This window comes from Sceloporus undulatus, chromosome 1 (assembly GCF_019175285.1).
Source record: "Sceloporus undulatus isolate JIND9_A2432 ecotype Alabama chromosome 1, SceUnd_v1.1, whole genome shotgun sequence".
Lineage (NCBI taxonomy): Eukaryota > Metazoa > Chordata > Lepidosauria > Squamata > Phrynosomatidae > Sceloporus > Sceloporus undulatus.
Genome location: NC_056522.1, coordinates 182,115,627 through 182,136,650, shown reverse-complemented (window position 1 = coordinate 182,136,650; position 21,024 = coordinate 182,115,627). Strand labels below are relative to the sequence as shown.

Here is a 21,024-nt window from a genome sequence, read left to right as displayed (position 1 = left end):
CTTGGGGGAACAAAAATTCTTTTATACCCAAAGAATGAGTTGGTTTTAGGAATTATAGGAGTTTGTTGTTAACCACCCTTGAGTCAATCTCGACTCATGGCAAACTTGTGGATGAAACATCTCCAAGACCCGTATCCTCCACTACTCTTCCTAGTTTCTGCAGATTCATATCTGTGACCTCCTTAATTGAGTCCATCCATCTCACATGTGGTCTTCCTCTCTTTCTATTTCCTTCCACTTTTCCCAACATTATTGTCTTTTCTAATGAGTCACATCTTCTCATGATGTGACCAAAATATGATAGTGTAAGTTTAGTCATCTTTGCCTCCAGGGAAATTTCAGTGTTGATCTGCTCTAGGACCCACCTGTTTGTTCTTTTTGCTGTCCATGGTATCCTCAGCACTCTTCTCCAACACCACATTCAAATGAATTTATTTTCTTTTTGTCCATTTTCTAAATTGTTCAGCTCTCACATCCATACATGGTAATACAATTGTTTGTACGATTTTGACTTTCGTGCTTAGTTGTATATCTTTACTCTTTAGGATATTTGCTAGTCCTTTCATAGCTGCCCCTTCCCATTCTTAGTCTTCTTCTGATTTCTTGACTGCAGTCTCCATTCTGATCTGTGTTTGATCCAAAGTACAGTAGCTTTTACTATTTCTATGTCCTCATTATCTAGATTGAAATTGTGAAGATCCTCCGTGGTCATTATTTTTGTTTACTTTATGTTCAACAGTAAGCCTGCCTTTGCACTTTCTTCCTTGACCTTTTTCAGTAGTTGCTCCAGGTCTCCATTGTTTTCTGCTAATAGCATATCTTAGATTGTTGATGTTCCTTCCGCCTATTTTCAGTTCTCCTTCTTCTGTCCAAGCCTGCCGTTTGTATGTTCTGCTTACAAGTTGAAAAGATAAGGTGAAAGGATGCATCCTTGTCTGACCCCTTTGCCAATTGGGAACCATTCTGTTTGTTATAGGAGTACAGTTGATCAGAGTTTTAAGTTGCATTATTTCAAAGTATATCAGGTCTGCAAATAAATTAATAAGGAGGAGATTATAGCCTTTATTGGGGTTTTTATTAGTTTTTGATCTTCTGGATATGGAATGGTTATGATATGAAGCTAACATTGATAAAAGATAGTTGTGATTTATTTTTGTTTTTACAAAAATCAAATTCAGTTTTATGGATACTGAACAGAATCAATTAGCATCACTATCAATTAGAGTTGTGTCACTAACCTCTTTTTAATTTTTACAATAATAACATCATTAAAATGATGTAATCTCCCCCTTTTACCCCTACAGTAGAAAATGTAAGTTCATAAGATTTATTTAATGCCGATGACTTGGTTTTGATTTGTCTTTGTACATTGGTCATTTTGGGATTTCTGTTGCAAAGAGGAACCATTATCTGTTCATGATTCTAAATAAAAGAAATAATGATGTTGCAAAGCTTTTAGTTTTAGTTCAGCCTGGAATAGCTAATCCTTAATTTTTAAAAACAGTTTCTAGTGATAACCCACACATTGTGTGTGGCTCAAATCTGGGGTGGAAGCATCCAGTCTCTTTAGATACTTTCCACAATAAGCAGGAGACATTCTTGGACCTTCTCCTGGCACACCATCTGCCTTCCTTATGGCAGATTTAAGGTTGCACTCTAGTGCTAACAGGTTGCATCTGCTGTCTATCAGGTACGGGTTGGGACTGAGCAGAAGGGGTAATGTCTGTCTTGGCAAACAGTGTTGGCTTGAACAACAGTGCTTTGAAAGCTGGGCGCAGGGCTGGCAACATTTGGCTGGGAAATGTGATCTCTCTTTGGAGACTTTTTCTTCTGGATATCGTTGCTGGTCAAAAAAAAGTCTTTGATCATTATGCAGGAGAAGACAGATGGGGATCTAAAATGGCAAGCAAAGAACAGCACTGGAGATGCATGACTTTTACACACACACAGGCCCCTTTTTGGCCCTGATCCTTCCAGACACCCCCTGCCAAAAAAAAAGAGGGAGAATTGCTTTTATTGGAGTCCATAAAGTCTAGTAGTTGGTGTTTTAAATAGATTTCAGACTCATCCTTCATTGTTTCACTTCAAAAGTTACCTGTTTTTCAAAATTAGAAATGGTTTTGTTTTGCCCTTTAAACATTTTTGGTAGTCCATGAGCACCCATCCCCAGGGTCTCAGGTACAGAAAATTGACAATCTGGAACTTCTATAGTAGCCCGTACCACTCTAAAAATCATTTTAGGGGAGATATATATATATATATATATATATATTAAACATTGGCTCTGGGTTTTCACTGAACTAGTCTCCAGCAATGTCTTCCACACATATTTAGATAGAAGCATGGAGAATTTGGGTGTATCACTTTCAAAACAGGCATGAATTTACCGTAATATTACAGTAGACTTAGTGTGTAGTGGTCATTATCCCTTTCTTAGTCCCATAGTGACTTTGTTTGCTACTGGTTTGTCATAGCTTTACTTAAAGTTAACCATTCTTCTTGCCATACCTTATTTGCCTTACCAAGCAGTGCCCCCAGTGTTTTCTTGACAAAGTTGACCAGGATCCTTCTCCTTTTCACAGTAGTTCTGCAGTAGAGTCGGAAGAACCCCTCAGCAGACTAGACAGTGACACAGGAAGGATTCCATGAAGGGTAGAAACTTTAAAACATCTGCTCTAAATCATGTCAGAATACCCTTTCTTCTTAGGAGAGAGTGAACTGCTTTTTTGGAATGAGGGCGCAAAGATCTGCCAGCCAATGCAGGAATCTCATGACTAATACTAAAAAAATGTCTTTTTAGCACAAACATGCCCAATGATACATTTGTTTTAGTAACTCCTTGACAAAAAAAAAAAGTCAGAAAATGACAGCTCAATTTTGATTTCAAGGATAAACATCTCAGAAAGGGCAGATGACTAATAACACTTCTTGGAAGTTTCTAGTACCCTACTGACAGTTGTGTACAGCACTAATGGGTAATCTTACATTTATCCATAATTACGTGCAGACTATCTACTGGTAACATTTAAAACTGTTGTTTTGTGGGCTTTAGAGTTTTGCAAAATAGGGTATAATTTATATTTTAAAACAAAGAACATTTTCGTTTTTGTTTTTTGTTTTTGATTTTATACCACTTTGAAGGGCCTCTTCTTCTTCCCCCATGTATATCCAGCTGCCATTTCTCAAAGGCTGACTACATTTATACACATTTGATCTCTTTTAAGAGAAGAGCAACTTGCAATAGATGAAGTCAGGGGAGGAATTTGTGGACTTCCTGGTGTTGCATAGGTGCAACTCCCATCATCTGTCACAATTGACTGTGGTTAATGAAAATGACAACCCAGTAAGAGCCACAGTTGTCTCCCCAGGTTGAGTTTATCCCAGCAAATACAACAGTTGCATCTTGGGAAATGGCAGTAGTAAAGTGGACATCAGCCTTCTGAGGAGCATAAATACTGTGGAAATGCAGCTGCTCACTTGTATTTAGCTCTCTTAAGAATGACATTGTAGCATGACTTTCAGCTTTAAATACTCATGAACAGTATTGGGGAAATGAATATTTGTAGTTGTTCAGTTTTTGATAGCACGGGGAAAATAAGGGCCCAACAGCAGATCTGTAATATAAATTGAATATGATTTCCATGAGGCATTTCCTGTACCAATGTTACTGAGAACTATGTTAGCATAGGTACTATTTCATAGCAGTCCCAAGGAATACATCAGTCCAGGGATGGGAATAAAGTGCTTAGTAACATGGCCAGCAGTAGGAAAAAAGAAAGATTACATTACAGGTGAAAAGGTTCGGTCAAGGAAACCACAGCCCTGAGTTTGCAAAAACTGAACAGAGCTGTGGTAACGTGGGGTTTTGGAGTTTTTTACTGACAGACTCAACTAATTATGAAGCTCCTTTGACAGCAATTAACAACAACAGCATCTTGTAATAGTATAAATTCTAATGGTTCTTGTTTTAAGCCCACTGGAGCATTTCAACCCAACATTTGAAGACCAAAGCCATGGGGCACTGCTCTTCTATAAGCTGTCTGCACATGACATCATCTACTACTCCTTAGCTATTGCATTGTAGTCCCTTGTCATATTTCACCACAATGCTGTGAGTACAAGGTGTACTGTAAATCCTTTCTTCCTACTACATGGCAAAAGCAAAACACACACACACCAGAGTGGCGCCAGTAGATCTGTTTTGGTGACTGTGTAATAACAGGAAATTGAGCATCTGCACCAAGGTCAGCAGGTATGCAGAAAAGGAAATCCCTGGAGGGATGCAATTGAACGGTGGAGCTACCCTCCCCAGTAATTTAATTGAAGAACAGTGCTAGAGGGAGAATAGGAGGACAGTAAGAGGGTGCTATATTCATCTTGTGCTAGGTACCTGGGGCATTGTCGTCATAATTATTATTATTTGGAATAATCTACTGTTGCTTGTTCTTACAGGTATTTCTTTAATGGAAGTTTTTTTTAAAAAAAATCATTTCTGAGATGAAGTGCTTCCTTGTTGAAGCACTGTTTACTCAAATTCAGGATATTCCTAGAAAATTTGGCTATCTTCTAAGATCTGCTTAACATTTTTCACAGGTAGATTGGAATTCAAACCATTTGATTGCTATGAGGTGACAAACAGCTCTGCAGATTAACCAATGTTCATTTTAATTGGTACTTAGGAAGCCCTTGCCTTAAATGTTTTCACCGAGGTAGACCTTAGACTGGAAATACGATAACAATTTTCACTTGCTGTCTCCTTTTAAAGAGGCTAATCTTAAACAACCATAGTTTAGAATAAGTTTACCAAGGTTCTAGAGATAAAGGAGGTGGGGAAGGTCTGGGGCAAAACGGGGGTTCGTGTGTATTCCTTTAACAAAACAGAAATTTGGACAGATGCAGTGTGTTTTGATACAATGCCTGGGCTAAAGTGGATAGTTCATATAAGTAAACAGTAATGTTTGGTGCCAGTAGCGAGTACAAATTTGAAGGAAATACAACTTTGCTACCTGACAGCCTTCCTGAAGTGCCAGCTTGCTAATTTGCTGCCTTGCACTACCTAAGTATCTTGGAGAAGGACAAGGGGAAAAATTGAGCCATATTGGCCTATGGCAGTGGGAAATACGTAACCAGTGCCAGATATAGGCAGCTTCTGACTTTATTCCTGCCATTCTCTGTCTTCTATCCTAGAACAATTTTGCCAAGGACTCCCTACACTCCCCCTTGTTTTTCTGCTCCTCTGGAGCTGGTGACAAAGCTAGATACTGTATTCTCTCAGAAAGAATGATAAAAAGCCAGCAGTGCCAGCTTATGATTCCATATCCGTGGAGTGCTGAAGCTGCTTTGGGTTTTAGCACAGCCTTTAAAGGACATGTCCATAGTGCTCAACCTGATGCCCAGAAGAGGCTCAGCACCTCCCATCACCAGCCATTACTGAACACCAGTGTGACATAAAGGCCAATATAAGATCCAGATATGAAACTCATGCCATCTGGACAAAGTTGGGAAACATACCACAGTTTCTCTCCCACTTCTTTGTTTCTGAACCTGTTAAAATTAGTAACGTTGTTTATTAAGGGTGTATATTATAGCTTCCAATATTCTTTTTTTATATTTCACCCAACAACAGTGTGACAACATTTCCCACTAGCTTTCCCTATGAAATTACCACACTGAAGTGTACAGCACCTAAAAATATGTGAACGAACCTTTAGGGAGGCCAAGGAAGGAAAGCATTATTTCTCCAACCTTAATTTTTACATTTGTTTAGATGCCCGAGACTAGAAGCATGGAGGCTGTTCCCTAAGAGATCATGAAGAGAAGACAGTTGGACTTTCTGAAGTGTGGCAGAAGTGGTTTGAGTACCATTCACAGTTTTTAAAGCCATTTGTTTTTAGGGCTTTCCCCTGAAATGTTTAAAAGCATTTTGAACTAAGTGCACTTTGAATGCATATTCAAACCCACTTCCACCACATTTAGAAATGTCGCGTCTGTCTTTTCCTTTTGAACATTACATCTGCCTTCCTTCTTACAGCATGTCCAGCCTTTTCTCTCCACCCTTTCTTTCACTATAACATCTGGTCTGAGAAACCTTGCTCACTATTCTATGACATTTCAGTTAGTAAAGATATGGCCCTGTTTTGCAGCTTTGCCTTCATTTATTTATAATAGGCCTAAGCAGCTACTGGTGTCCTTGCTGATATGGGGGGTGGGTGGGTAAGCAGGACATCCCTTCTGTTTTTCTTGGCCTTCATGCTTCTGTGTGTGCCTCCTCCATGGACCTTGAAGCATGCTGTGACCCCATTTTTAACATAGTTGTAGCATCTGCAACTGTTAAAATAGCTCAGTAACAAGGATGGATTAAATTTCTCATCGTGAATGAAGATGTAGACTCTGGCGGTATTATGTGTAACTGATCTTAAGCTTTATTTGGACCAAATAGCTTCAAAACATTCACTGCTTAGAATGGAAACAAAATAATGTAATGAGGCTATAGAGTTTTTCCCCTCACAGCAAGGCATTTCTTATTTTGTAGTTCCATTGGATAAGTCATGATTAAACATGAAAATATATAAAGATGAGATGAGATGAGAAAACTCTGTTTTCAGTGGGTAGATCTGTGGTGTTATCTGTATCCAACTATGGGTATCACTGATTTACTGAGTGGGGGAAAACCAGACTATATAAGGTATAAGTGCATAGCCTAGCTGAAATATAAATTTAATTACTCAGTTAAATAACATATATCATCAAAGAGCTTTGAACTATGGCCAGAACATACCAAGCATTTTTAAAAGTGGTAACCACAGTGATATTTTTATAGGGAATGTACACCTCATGGGGATTCTTTAAAGGTGCTTCACATTGTTCATTCCTTTTTCCTTTTCTGTAAAGTTATAGCTCCACTTTATTGTACATGATGTCCTATAAAGAAGATCTATGTCTGTGATACCTCTTTGAAAGAGGACCACTGTGCTGTTCGTTTAAAGAGAATGCAGTCAAGCAGTAAATTTAGGGGGGCATCTCTTTTCATATTGACTGTATCTGAGCCAGCAGTGGGTCTTTGATGTTGTAACAATAGAGCATAGGCTGAGAAGAGTATTAGGGCTTGAACAATGTTGAAATGAGGCTGCATTCATTAGTTTTAAAGAGAGAACCTTCTAATATGTGCCAGCACTTTTATTTCTGTATGCTTTCTTCCTTGCAGGAAGAGTGCATGTAGTGCGTCTGTTACAGTCCTTGTAAATTCATAGCCTCAACTGTGGGTGTAAAACATTTTTAATTATAAGCCAGGTGCTGTAGAAACCTGGACTGTACACTTGGTACTTTACTAGCTTTATAAAGGCTTTAAAGTTTTCTCTTTCTCTCTCTTTTAGAAAGAATATCTTGGCTGCTGCCAAGAATACCCACTGCATATGTTTCAAGGGCCCTTGCCCTGCAGAACTGTGGATCAACTTTTAGATTAAGCTTTGAACTATCATGTCAACACAAGGTTGCATATGTACACCATAAGAATAATCAGAAATGCTTATCACAATGCAGAGTAATTTTTGACAATAGATCTGTATTTTCTTTAATAACTGTCTTGCTGTTTAAAGCAAAAGACTTACTATTGTTTCAAATATGTCTGTTTCCTCAGTGCTGGCATAAAAAACTGCCTGGACTGCTTAGCATTTCTTCTGTGCCACATAGTCTAGGCTGGTAAGACTTTTTGTGAGAGGCCCACAATAAAGGAAGGAAAGATGTTCTTTCCAAAAGAGAGAGAGAGAGAGAGAGAACTTTGAACACTGCAAAGTAGAATGGAAATGTGAATTAATAGACACAGAGAAAAATGCTCTGAGAGTGCCCTGGCAAGGCTGAATTAACAGGTTCCTTAGTACATGTCCACCTCATCTTTACAAAGAAATATTTCCACTTCACAGTGGTTGGCTATTCTAGTCACTAGACCACTTCCAATAAATTTTGCCACATACATTGAAAACTGACCAACAGCTGGCATGATAGTCTAAAATTCATCATTTTGTTCCCCTAAGTTTAGGTAGTATGAATTTGGTAATTTTGCATACAAATGTGAACTGAATATTCTTCTTCATTCCTATATAACTATTTTATTTGGCATGGAAGCAAAAAAAGAAGAAAATTGAAATTTAAAAAATGGCTCTTATTCTCCCAAGGCAATGAATAGGCAAATCCAGAAATTGGTTGTCAGCTACTGTTGAATACCTTTTCTAAATAACATACAAGTTCTTGTCCTGACAACACAAGAGCCAGTCCTTGCTTCTGGTATGAAAAGTCCGGACAGTATCCATCAATTTCTCCACCAAACCTGCTATTACCTCCTTTTAAATGGATTAAAATAACTCACATTTTGCTCCAGATCTTCCCGGGAGATTTTAAGCCCTCCATTGCAACACCGGACAGCTGAGTGCCTTGGTCTGACCTCTGAGCAAGCAACATGCACCAGCAGTGGCAGCATCAGGTGGCACAGTGGGATGTGTGTGTGAATAGCCCATACACAATGAAGGACCCAGGTCATGGGGAGACATCAGGGCAGCTTCTGGGCCAGAATACTCAGGGCTCCTCCTGGCCTGTGCAGACACCACCCCGATACTTACTTTTAATATCCATTTGGAAGGCAAACCCCTGTTGGGCAGTGCAGGTAAGTTATTGGTTCTTTGAGCATTTAATAGACCTCCAATGTCCTAATGCTGGCCAGAATTCATTATCACCTTATTTACATGGCTCCATAACTATGTAGTGTCTCCCAGCCTGACCCACCCTGAGTTATCTGACAGCAGCTGCTTCAAACAACTGGGATCTGTTCCCGTGTTGATCAGGAAGCAGCAGACTGGCATTTCCACCCCTATTCCCACCCCCGATGAATGATTTCCAGTGTGACAGCCAGAAGCAGGCATACCTGTGACAATACCCGCTCCCTCTGAAGATTGCTTGTTGGGAGGGTGGGAATGTCAGTCACCTGCTTCCACAGCAACAGAATAGACACCTGTCAGTCACTACAAAATCAGTTGGGATCGTGAATATGAAACGGTCACAAATGCATAACTCTAGGTTACACATTCGTAAGTGCCTTAATGAGTTCTGGCCATTATGTTTAAACTGATTTTGCAGTGTGATAGTAATTTTAAAACTAGATTTAATTACCTATGGTTTCCTCAGAGGTAGCTAAATCATTTTTTTTAAATTGAAACTGAAATCATATACCCATTCTGGAAACAATCATTCTGGCTAGGATTTTAAATAGCTCCTTTGGCCTCAATAGCACATTGATGCCGCCTTTCTACATTAGTATGAAGTGACTAGAGAGAGGCTGCCAGTTGGAATAGAGCTGGAGGAGCAAGGAATATGACTCAGTAGAATGCAACTTAAAATGCTCACAACCCACTGTGCCTGGTAAAGCAGATCCAGGTTCTGTCTGAGGTCTAAGTAAACATGGGAAAACCATTGTTTGCTTACAAGTAAGATGAAAATTCTAAGTACTGAATCAGGATGAGAAATCCCTGGTTCAGATTTCACTGCAGTCATGGAACTGAATTAGTTGGTAGGGTGTTGGAAGCATCCAAGTAGGGATGCTTGCATGATATGTGCCCTCTGTGAGTAGCATAAAGGCACACACAGATCCACCTTGTTTCACACTTTATTCTGCTGTATGTTTAGATGTAATCCTCACATTGGAGAGGGAGAATAAAATTATTAAGTGAAATGCTAATTCTTGCCAGTATATCTATAGCAAGCATGATGTGTGCACTACTGCTGTGGCCTGTTCAGTGAGTGTGTGGCACCTCAGGAAGCCTCAGGTCTGCTACTGTTGAACTTCTTCAAGGTACTGTTTCCCCTCAAGAGTTTCTGGGCTGCCATCCCTTTCTTCAGCCCTGTAACAAACTGTTGAAAATGTCTGCAGAACTGATGTTTTTTATGCTTTGATTTTTCAGTTTGTTTGCTAAACAAAACTTTTGCTATTATTAGCAGTAGTGGTAGTAGTAGTTGCAGTTTTAAAACAATATTTGAAGACTTTTGTTAATTTCCATTAAGAGTTCCTTCTCAGACAAAACAGCAGAACATAAGATTTAAAGTAAAATATATTTCCTTAAAATAAGCCTTGGATTAGGAAGTTTTGTAACTTATTCATCCTTGGATGGGCTTTCAACAAATACACTGGTCACTTGTCTTATCCCCACTGTAAGCTTTTCAGATCTGGGACTGAACTTTACCCCCCCATGTACATTTGAAGGCCCAGTTCTTAATTGTTCACCGTATATATGCAACCTAATAGTATTACTTCCAGAAACCATCATAGGGACTGCTTGGAAAGCATCTCCTTTGGGGTAGGGACAGAGTTTTACTCCAGGCAAGACAACCTTCTTACCCTAGGAGTCTTCAGTGCTAGACTGTTACTTATCCTTCATCAAGCATTTAGTCCCACTCCAAATCCCCCACTGAAGATTCCTACAGAAACTCAACACACACACAAGGTAGGAGGAGAATCCTCTTGTGAAAGGAAAACTGGCTGAAGGGAATGTAGCAGAGTAAGACTAAATAGTCAGTTCTTGCAGTTAAATCAAATAAACAGTGGAGATCCTTAGGGGTTTGCATTGGGATCAATTGCTTTCTACCTTTGTTCATAAATGATCTAGAGTCAGTCATGAGTAGTGAGATGGGCCAAGTTTGCTGGAGCAACTAAATGATTTAAGATGCTGGGGGGGATAGATTTCAGGAAACATCAAAAGGATCTCACCATGGCAGAAAAACAGTAAAATGGCAGATGATGTACAGATTAAAAAAATATAAAGTGATGCTTATCAGGACAAACAATCCCAACTACATTCATATACAGATAGACGCTGGACTAGCAGTGAATAACCAAGAAAGGGATCTTGGGGTTCTCAGACATTTAATGAAAATGTTGACCTAGTATGCAAATGTTGTAAAATAAAAGGAAGGGGACTAAATGATGGGGGAAAAATAGAAAGGTACTGAAAATGAGTCTGGCAATACCATACTGCCATTATACAGATGCATCTGGAACACTGTTTATAGTTCCTGCCACTGAATCTTAAAACGGATGGAAAAGGTGCAGGAAAGGACAATCAGATGATGGAAGGACTGAAGCTGCTCACTTATGAGCAAAGAGTACAGTGTTTGGGGTTATTTAGTTTGCTGTCAAGTCAGCTATCACAATGTCTTATGGATGAGAGACCTCCAAGATCCCTGGTCATCAAGCTCCCTGCTTAGGCTTTGCAAAGTCAGGGCTGTGGCTTCCTTTGTTGAATCAGTTTATTTGAAATTTAGTATTCCTCTTTTCCTGTTGTCATCAATTTTTCCCTGCATTATTCTCTTTTTCAGTGAGTCATGCCAATTCATGATGTGTCCAAAGTGCAATAGCCTCAGTTTAGTCATTTTGACTTCTAGATAGAGTTCAAACCTGTCCCCCCTCCCCAAGGCACAGTTATTTGTTTAATTGTCAGTCCCTGATATTCATGGAACTCCAGTACCACGTTTCAGATGAGTTTATTTTCTACCTGATTTCTTCACTGTCCAGCTTATTCACAACCATACATAGGAACTGGAAAATACTAGTGCATGGGTTTCTGATATTGACAGTTAGTGATAGATCATTACACTTGAGACTGAGACTTGCTTAAGGTCATCCATTGAGTTTCTATGGCTGAGGGAATTTGAACCCTCATTTCCTAAAGTCCTGGAATCACTATACCATGTTGGCTTTCATGTTTTGACAATCTCAGGTTTTTAGTTTGATTGATGACTGGGCCAAGGTATAGAAGATCTTTGACTATTTAGTTATACGGATCATCAACCTACTTTTAAGTCATATAAATCCTGTGTGGCTATTATTCTTAATATTCATCTGTAATCCTGGTTTTGCAGTTTCTTCCTTAACATTCCTCTGTAGTCATAGTAAGTTTTTGTTTTGTTTTGTTTTGCTGTGTTCTGCTAGTACAGTGGTGTCACCTGCTTATCTTAAAGTGCTGATGTTCCTTCTCTACATATTGATACTTCCTTCCTCTGGGTTTTAATCATGGTTTCCATATGATACATTCTCTATATACATTAAACAGATAAGGTGATAGAATTTAGTCTCATTAGACCCAGCTCTTTGCCCATTGGAAACCAGAAGTTTATCTCACTTACCTCAGTGAGTTGTTGCATATGGGTAGGACATGGGGCAGGGCACAGTTGAGGTAAAGCCAGTGCTGCTTCTGCAATGAAGGGAAGGAGCCAGTCTTGGCCTCTGATGTTCAGGCAGCAGTTCTGTCTTTGCAGCAGCATGGTCACTGCTATTTATCTTTATTTATGTACAGTGGCAGAGTACAGGATTGAGCCACACCTGCTTATGAATGTTATGGGCTTTCCTGTCAGACTACAGGCTTGTTGAATGTAGATTGTTGCACATGTGTTACGAAGAAACCTTCTCTCAACAATTCAACATAACTTTCATTTGAATTATTTTCATTAATCCAAATCCTTGATGGGCCATTTGTGTTCCAGTCTGATAGTTGTATCTAGAGGTGCCCATCTATGAGTTAAAGACCTCTTCCATGTGCACTGGGTTGTTTTTCTGACTTAATGCAAGAGCCTTGTGTAAGAAAAAGATCTGAACACCAGACATATGTTTCTATTTTTGCCAGGTTGGTTTTACACCATGGTTCAAGGTATGTGCTAGCATAAGGCATTCCCTAGATTTTTGCACAGTTTCATGCAGAATTTCACACAGTGCACAGCAGTTCACAGGGGAGCATAACTACCAGAAGTCTTTTTGCTAGTTCATCTCTGGGTCCAACCCATTATGTTTTATTGGTTGTATAAAATGTGGCTTTTGCTCCCTTCCTTCTTCCCCCAGGACATCCTCCAAACAGATAGCCTTTCATCTCCCGAAGCCACTTTCACATTAAATCCAGAGGACCGACAGCGTTATCCTGACCACCAAGGATTACATAGATCATTTGCCAAACAGCGATACAGGCAGGCAAATGGGCATACACCTTTGCAAAGAGATGGGCCCAGATCTTTCCTTTTGGATCTCCCAAACTTTCCTGACCTCTCAAAAGCAGACATCAATGGGCAAAATCCCAACATTCAGGTAAATTTCCTCTGTTATGTTTACAGTTTTACTTGAAGGTAATTTTGGTGTAACCTATGGCTTGCTGAAGCATTTTCAAATACTTAAAATACAAAAAATAATAATTAAAAACTAAAGACCTATAAACTAGGTTTAATAGAACAGAAGGCCATTTATACTATTACTATAATTATGGAAAGCATAATGTGAAAGAAAACCAAATATTTGTTGACACTTGAACATCTGAGAAGTTTGTAGAAGATTATGCATGTATGTATGAAAAGGCATGTTTCTTCATCATGGTCTCTAACACACACACATCTCTTTTGGACAAACTTTAATTTTGAAACAGATAAACTATTGAACTAGAGAGCAAAAACAACATACTTAATCTGAATCAAACTTCCCAAGCAAGTTTTTCCAGAATCATCCTTTGGGATTGTTATCATATATGAAGTTGAACTGCACGTTTTGAAATGTGTGAAATATAAATTATCAGTTTAATGTTTCTCCTTGTATAAAACAGAATCTAATCTCTCTCTCTTGGGTTATCCTCCAATTGGTATTCTTTCAGCCAAATGTAGAAATTTTCCTTTCATCCATCTCCTAGGCACACACTGATTTCCCCATACATAGCCATCATCTTTGCGTTTTCTTTTGAAAATGACAGGTACATTATCACAGAGCATGGCAGAAATCACTCACAGACTGTCATCTTACACAAAATTTCTAGAAGTGAACTAGTTTACCACCCGCTGAAATGAGTACAGTACCTTTCTGTTTACTAATTATTTTGGCTGGATCTGTTTCAGTAATGAAATATTTTTATTCAGTCCCTAATGCCATTTGCGCAATTGTTTCAGTATTAACAAGACAAGAAAATATTTGAAAGGGTAACCAGAGCAGCTGTTACTTTTGTGCTATAGCTGCTTTTTTAACTTTGTTGCCAAATCAGCAGCCAAATGCACCAATGCACTCAAGTAAACGAATTCACAGGAAGTCCGTGAAAACGAGATGCTTTTTAAAGCCAGCAGTGTATTTCCTTTGGGAGCAAAGATTTCTTCGTTCTTGGTGAAAAGCCCTTTTGTTGATCGCTATTGATTTGACAGATGCCAGCTCATGCGGTCATGCCAGCAAAGCAGAGCTATTCAGGGTGCAACAGGTTCACTTTCTTCTTCTTCGGAACAAAGTGAAGTCATATATCAAGCGAGTGGCTTGGCTGCCAAATTATTTTCAGTATGATGTTCTTTTTGCTTTTCCAGCCCTGTTTAAATGTAACCTAACTCTGAGGAGGTCCTGAACCTGATAGAAGTCCTGAATGTTGTTACCTTGCTTTTCATTTGAGCTCTATCTTCTTGCCTCCAGATTTTCAGGCCCTTTCCCCCCACACTTTCAGAGTAGTATCAGTGTTCATTTGTGATAGCTAAAAGAGAAGTCTGGTGACACGTTCAAGATTCGTTGTGGGGTGAGCCTTTATGGACAGGAGTCCAGTTTGTTAGGATTTCATGAAGAGATTCTTCAGTGAGCAGATACAGATATGACTAGAGGCTGAGTCTACCTTATCCAAAATTCTTGAGACAAAAGGCATTTTGAATTTTGGATTTTTTCAGATTTTGGAATATTTGCAATATTTTGAATGTCTTGGAGATGGATTCCAGGATTTTGCAATACTTGTATATACATAATGAAATATCTTGGAGACGAGACCCAAGTCTAAACATCAAATTCATTTATGTTTCATATACATCTTATACACATAGACTGAAGGTAAATTCATACAATTTTGTGCATGAAACAAAGTTTGTGTACACTGAACCATCAGAAAACAAAGATATCACTACCTCTACTGCCCATGTGGACAGTTTTGGATTTCGGAGTATTTTGAATGTTAGAATTCTGGATATTCAACCTGTATTCACAGTTGTAAAGAAATAGAAGTATAGTTTGTGATAATACAGTATAAAACATAAATGTATACAAGATAGGAATAGTGACCATTTATAGCAGCAGTTAGTAGTGATTGCATATTCATCTGCAGAATTAGTAAATTGTCCCCTGTATTGAGACAGAGAGCAATTGTCCCAAATAATCTTATTACCGAACAGGGCTAGAACTGGGATTATGTGTGTGATTCATTGTTGTTCCCTATCTTAGTGTATAGGGATAGGTGGGTAAGAAATAATAATGGCCAAGTTCTGATCCTGGTCCAACCCACCTACACCCCACACCCATACTGCTTTAGCAGGGAACAGCCACTACTAGCAACAAAGATCTGTTCTCCTGTCAATTGGGACATAGCAGAATAGTGTTCCCATACACACACACAGCAATTTCCAGAATGACAGTTAGAATCAGGTTGCTTGTCATAATTCTTCCTCTATTGCTGGCAAGAAGGGGATGGTAACATCATTATGCTGTTTCATGGCTGATAGGGGAAAGACTTCCCTTGCGCCAAGGTGCTGCCCAGCCAACCAGGATTGCAGGACTTTTACAATTGTGGCAGTCATGAGTACATAGGAACAGAGGATATGAATCAGAACAGGTTACACTAGGTAACATCTGTAACTGTGATAAAGAATTCCACCCAATTATCATTAATATTATTGAAAAGATGGTACCAGAGCAACACATATCATCTACAGTTCTTAGTTTAAAACTGATCTATATCCATCATGGTCTGCCCTGGCCTCGCATCGGGAGGCATGGAAACGCACTATCCACGATGCTGCAGCCTTTTTCGAAAGCTCACGCCGGACGAATCTTGAAGAGAAATGACAATGCAGAAAGAACCGCAAACCCGGAAACATCACCCAAGGAGACTTTCCGTTGTGCTTTCTGCAACCGGACCTGTTTATCCCGGATTGGCCTTTTTAGTCACCAACGCGCTTGTACAAAGTGCGGGATGAGTCCTTCCTGAATCTTCGTTCGTGAAGCAAAGCCAGAATATCCATTATAGACAGTAATACTAGATCGTAGGAGTGCCCTTGTTAGTTACCAGCAACAACAGGCCAGACCACAGAGTGGACAAGATCCTGTAACAAATGTCAACTGTTCCTAGATCCACTCACATAACATTATTTTGGGGCCTAATACCATTCAGTCATTCATCCCCCAACATGGAATGTACTGTCAGCTTTGAGCACTGCCATTCTGCTGCCTACATAGGGCTAAGCAGTTATCTGCGCAAAAGAAGAAATTGAAACATGTTTGACACCCAAAACTGTTCAACCCACAAGGAAACTCTCCTGCTTGCCTAATATTTGGTTCACAATGTGAGTCTAACATAGAACACACTGAAGTAGAACTTAAAAGAACTTAACAGAAAATGATGCTGTTTGTTTACAGTACGTCTGATCATGGGGGTTCTAATTTAGGATATCGTACAGCAAGGATGCCCTCCTTGTTATAACTAATTTTTAATGCTGTGAAACATGCTGCATTGCTTCCTTTACACAAGAAGATTCATAACCCAAGAATAAGCTCTGACTTGTGAGTCTGTTTTATCAAGAAAGCCGTAAACTAGGGTCCTGTATAATATGCTAAATTTCCCATTTTTGTGTAATTCACTAGCAGCTCTAGCAAGGAGGTGCAAAGTGGGAACACATGGGTAGCTCATACTAGATAAGATGGCTCATGTTTTTCACAAGATGTTCCACTGGACTCAGTCTTTAGTTCTTGTTTATCCCCCTTCTTCACTGTCCCCAACTGTCAGTTTCTTCTTGCTTCCTTAGTCTGTTCATCCTGAGTCTAAGTGATCTATAAAATACGTTAAGCCCTAAACCTACACATACATACAAACACATTGTGAGCACAGTAAAGCTAATCTAACTGTTTTCACCACTACTTTATAGCACATGCCTTTTGTCTCTTTATAAACTAACTGTTTTTTATATATCAAGATGGGGGGGAGTTTGGGAGGGGGCGACAGCTGTTTAACTCCAATTATATCTTATTGGCCTCCTGTGTTGGGATTCTCCAGGTGACCATAGAGGTGGTTGATGAAACAGACCCTGAATCTGAGAAGGATCTTCAAAAGGAAAGCAGCAAGCCCAGCTGGCCTGTCGCATCACCAGACTGGAGGAGCTGGTGGCAGAGATCAGCACCCACAATCACCCGCATGAGTAGTGGTGACCAGGATTACAAGTATGATAGCACAACTGAAGACAGCAACTTCCTAAACCCCCTTAGTGGCGCATGGGATAGGCATGCCCCTAGTCACCGGACATTTGACTCAAAGGAACAGCCAGAATATGGTAACTGAGCATTCAAAGTCTCTTGCAGGCACATTAGTGTTGCAGTAGGGGCTCAACAGACATTAGAATGAGTGGGCACTACTGAGTGTGAATAGCAGAGAATGGAAAGGTTGGGTGCAAATCAAACCAAAGAAGAACTGTGGTCACAGGCTTGTCTGAGATGTATCTTTGGCCCATAGTTATGATGTGCCCCCATAGCTATGATGTGTTTGGCCTATAACTATGATGTGCAATTCCCCCCCTCCCCCAGCCCACCTTTTTCTACTGCAGCCACTCACTCAGATGGCCATTTCCATGCTGGTGAAAAATGAGCAGAAACTAATCCGGCTGTTTTCCCTTAGTTGGACATACCACAACAGTTATCCTCAGGGACCTCATGGGGAACCCTCAGGAAGTCCCTGAGGATTATGTTTTGGGGGATTTAGTTTGTTGTGCTGTTGGAACAGAATTCTAGCTTCACAACAGCCAGAAAAGTTGGTTATAATAGCTTATATTGCATTTCCACCCTTGTAACTCACTAGCAAGTGCCAACCTGTGTTTCGAAAGCTTTAATTAATTGCTCTCTGGATAGATGCCTCTGTGTGTATGAATAATCTCCAATATTCTTCATGTGAGACTTCTTATTTAGCTAAAGTGACACCATCTACAGAGAAGGGAAAGTATTAGCGGGCTCAGAAGGCCCAGGGTTTGCAGATGACTTTCCCCCAACAACTGGCTCTTTGTGTGTGTCTTTGTGGAGGTCAGGAAAAGAGAAGAGCTGATAGACACTTACTCACTGTACACCAAATACTAATCATTTGCAGGGAAGAGATATAGAAAAGGGGATGAAGTGGTGGAATGGAGTATCCTGTAAAGTGGCATAGCTGATTATTTGAATTTTGTTGTTTGTCCCATCTCAGTACAGACTAATATTATAATCATATAGTGACACAGATTGTTTCCTTGCTGTGTCTATTTTTTAAAGCAAGTCTTTATATCAGTTGCCCTCAGTTTTTCTTGTTCTAGATCAGTTTGTTATCTTTCTTGCAGATTATGTAGATGGTGAGGGAGACTGGAGTCCTTGGTCCATTTGTAGTATCACCTGTGGAAGTGGCAATCAGAAGCGCACCAGAACCTGTGGATATGCCTGCACGGCCACTGAATCTAGGACGTGTGACAGGCCAAACTGTCCAGGTAAATCTTTGCTCAATAGCTTTGATCTGGGTGACAGAAGTGGTTGCCATCCTGTCCCAATAAAAAAGTTCTGTGTTTAATTATTCATTCTGCTACCTGGAATGATCATTTTTAATGTGCCTTTGCAGAACACAAGATTGGAATCTAGGTCTTTTTGTTTCTTAAAGCCCTCTAAAGTTCTTTTATAATACTGTAGGATGGCACCACTGTTCATTCTTCCTGCCTCCTGGTTTTACCAGGGGCTACACATAATCAGGCAGTAGAAAACTGCATTTCTTGCCAAATGCACTAGGTGGGGTATCACAGCATTAAGAGCACCCAACCTTCTGACATTCTAATTGCTTTCTCCATTATTCTGCTATTTTAAAATAGTAAAATAATGTGGTACTTGGAGTGTGTGCAGTGACATCAAGTTTTAGGGCATATGAAAAGCAAACATTATGCAGTGAAGATTGTTGGGATATAGATAACCAGGCATTAAAGGGTTCCTGTGAGCCATAATAATTAGGCATTTAAACAGGAATTGACATCAAAAGGATAGTCAACAAGTGCTGTAAATTACTGTAGGATGCTGCCAGTCTGAGAAGTCCCTCAGGAGGGTGGCTGGATCCTTTGTGAGACCAGAGGGAGAGGCAAGACCTAGTAGGCCTCATGGAGCCTTTGCTAGTGACGAGCATTTTGCCTCAGAGAGGGTTGTTACTAGTGTGGATGGTGGATGGTGTCGATGTATATAATGTTGTACAGTGGAATTTCTTCTAAGAATAAAAGCCTCATCTGAGAGAAGATTACAGTGTCTCTTTGCCCATTGAGAAAGGGAAAGGTGTTTCTCCAGCTCACAAGCTGCTGACTACAGTCATAAAGGTAGAAAACCTGGTGCCAAACGTTGCCGTGTTGCCTCATGCGCTGCGCAACATCAAAAGCATGTTAACAAAGATGTCTGTGAAGGCTCTAGGCTGGAATCCCTCAGGTTTGGTGTCTTGGCTGAGGTGTTGTTTGTGAGTGCATATATATTGGATATGGTCAAGGATCCTTGGATATAAGCCTGCTTGTGACTATGAATGGGTCATCCATTGGCCTGTCCAAATATAACCTTTCAATCCAACTGTTTTGAATATAGACGTATCACAAGGAAACACACTGAGGTTTTCAGGATGTTGTTGCTTGTGAAATAAATAGGCACTTAGGTAAAGGGAGCACTTTATGTCATTGTAGTATTTTCCAAAGGATTCACTGGTGACAATGAAATTCTTTTTTAATGAGCAATCCTGTAACTGGAGTTGGAGAATTCATGCAAGAATTAGAGAAGGAAGGGATTGTTTCTCTCCCATTGACTTTCAGGATCCTTGACAAATCTGGCCTGTTCCGGGTCCCAAGACTAATATGGGGGGGAGAGCAGTCATTCTGCCCTAGCTGGTGGCAGACTCTTCCTCTGCAGAATGAAGTGGTACTTGGCCACTTCCTATAGGTCCTCAGCCATCCCAGGGCTTTCTCTGGGACTGAACCTCTTAGACTCCACTGAGAAAACTGAAATCTGAAGGACCAAAACTTTGCTCCATTGTTTTGTGTTATAATACATGAAACTGCACTTATTGCAGTGGTTATAAATCTCATTATGGCTTCCTACATGTCTACTTTATCCAGGTAAAGTAAATTCCTGCAATTATTTCTTGTGAAGGAAACAGTTATGACACACCATAAGCTTATATTTTGTTTAGTGTTATATGCCTAGAACAGCAGTAAGGGAAACCCCAGGAAGAAAATGTTTGTACAGACACTTATGTCTTATTATTACAAAGATAATTTGCTGCTACTTCTCCAGAATGCTCAAGAACAATATGAAAGATGCAGATTGCAGAATGGGCATGTTTTTAGGCTGCACATACACACCATTTGCATACTATACAAACCAGTCAGTTCCTTGATAAGAACATCTTCACACTATCAGTTCTTACACCATTTCTAGCTTTTGAATCCCGATGCCACCGCTTTCTTCAACATTTAGATTGCTCATGTCTCTGAATGAATGGCCCCTAGTTCTTTATGGTTTAGAAATAGCAGTCCAGTTGAACCAGACTTGTCATCTTCATGAATTATATTACCTTCTTAGAGGAGGATCAAAAGACAAGGTGCTTCTTCAGGACGTTGCTAATTTGGGCCAGGCAGATAGCTATAGGCTATATTTCACAGGAAAGATTTGACAAAACCACCTCAGGCACGTGGCAGCTTTTTAGACCTGTAAATGACCTAACCACATGGATTTGAGTGGGACAAGCTCAGCTGGGTCTTTCTTTCATCCAGGCCATGTGGTTAGGCTAAATTGCTCCCACAGAAGCCAAGATATGTCCAGGGTTTATCTATCATCTGATTGTCTTATTTATGTATTTATGTATTTATTTATTTTTGCTTCTCATGTTGAAATTCTTCCATGTTGGTGTGGTTTCTAATGTACAGAATATATTCGTATTTTGAACGTTTGCACTGCCATATGTATCAGTCACATTGTCT

General features: G+C 39.8%; 1 protein-coding gene across 3 annotated transcripts in view; it reads left to right on the top strand.

Annotated features, from left to right (window-relative positions):
• The window catches only part of ISM1 (isthmin 1), a 48,325-nt gene that overhangs the window by 19,700 nt on the left and 7,601 nt on the right, over positions 1-21,024 (top strand). For 2 of the 3 annotated variants that reach the window (XM_042447168.1, XM_042447169.1), the window contains exons 2-4: positions 12,875-13,114; positions 17,073-17,346; positions 18,376-18,519. In XM_042447168.1, coding sequence (XP_042303102.1) covers positions 12,875-13,114; positions 17,073-17,346; positions 18,376-18,519 — 658 coding nt within the window. Of the gene's footprint in view, positions 1-8,500; positions 8,657-12,874; positions 13,115-17,072; positions 17,347-18,375; positions 18,520-21,024 lie in introns of those variants that run through there. The other variant, XM_042447167.1, reaches the window with a different exon arrangement.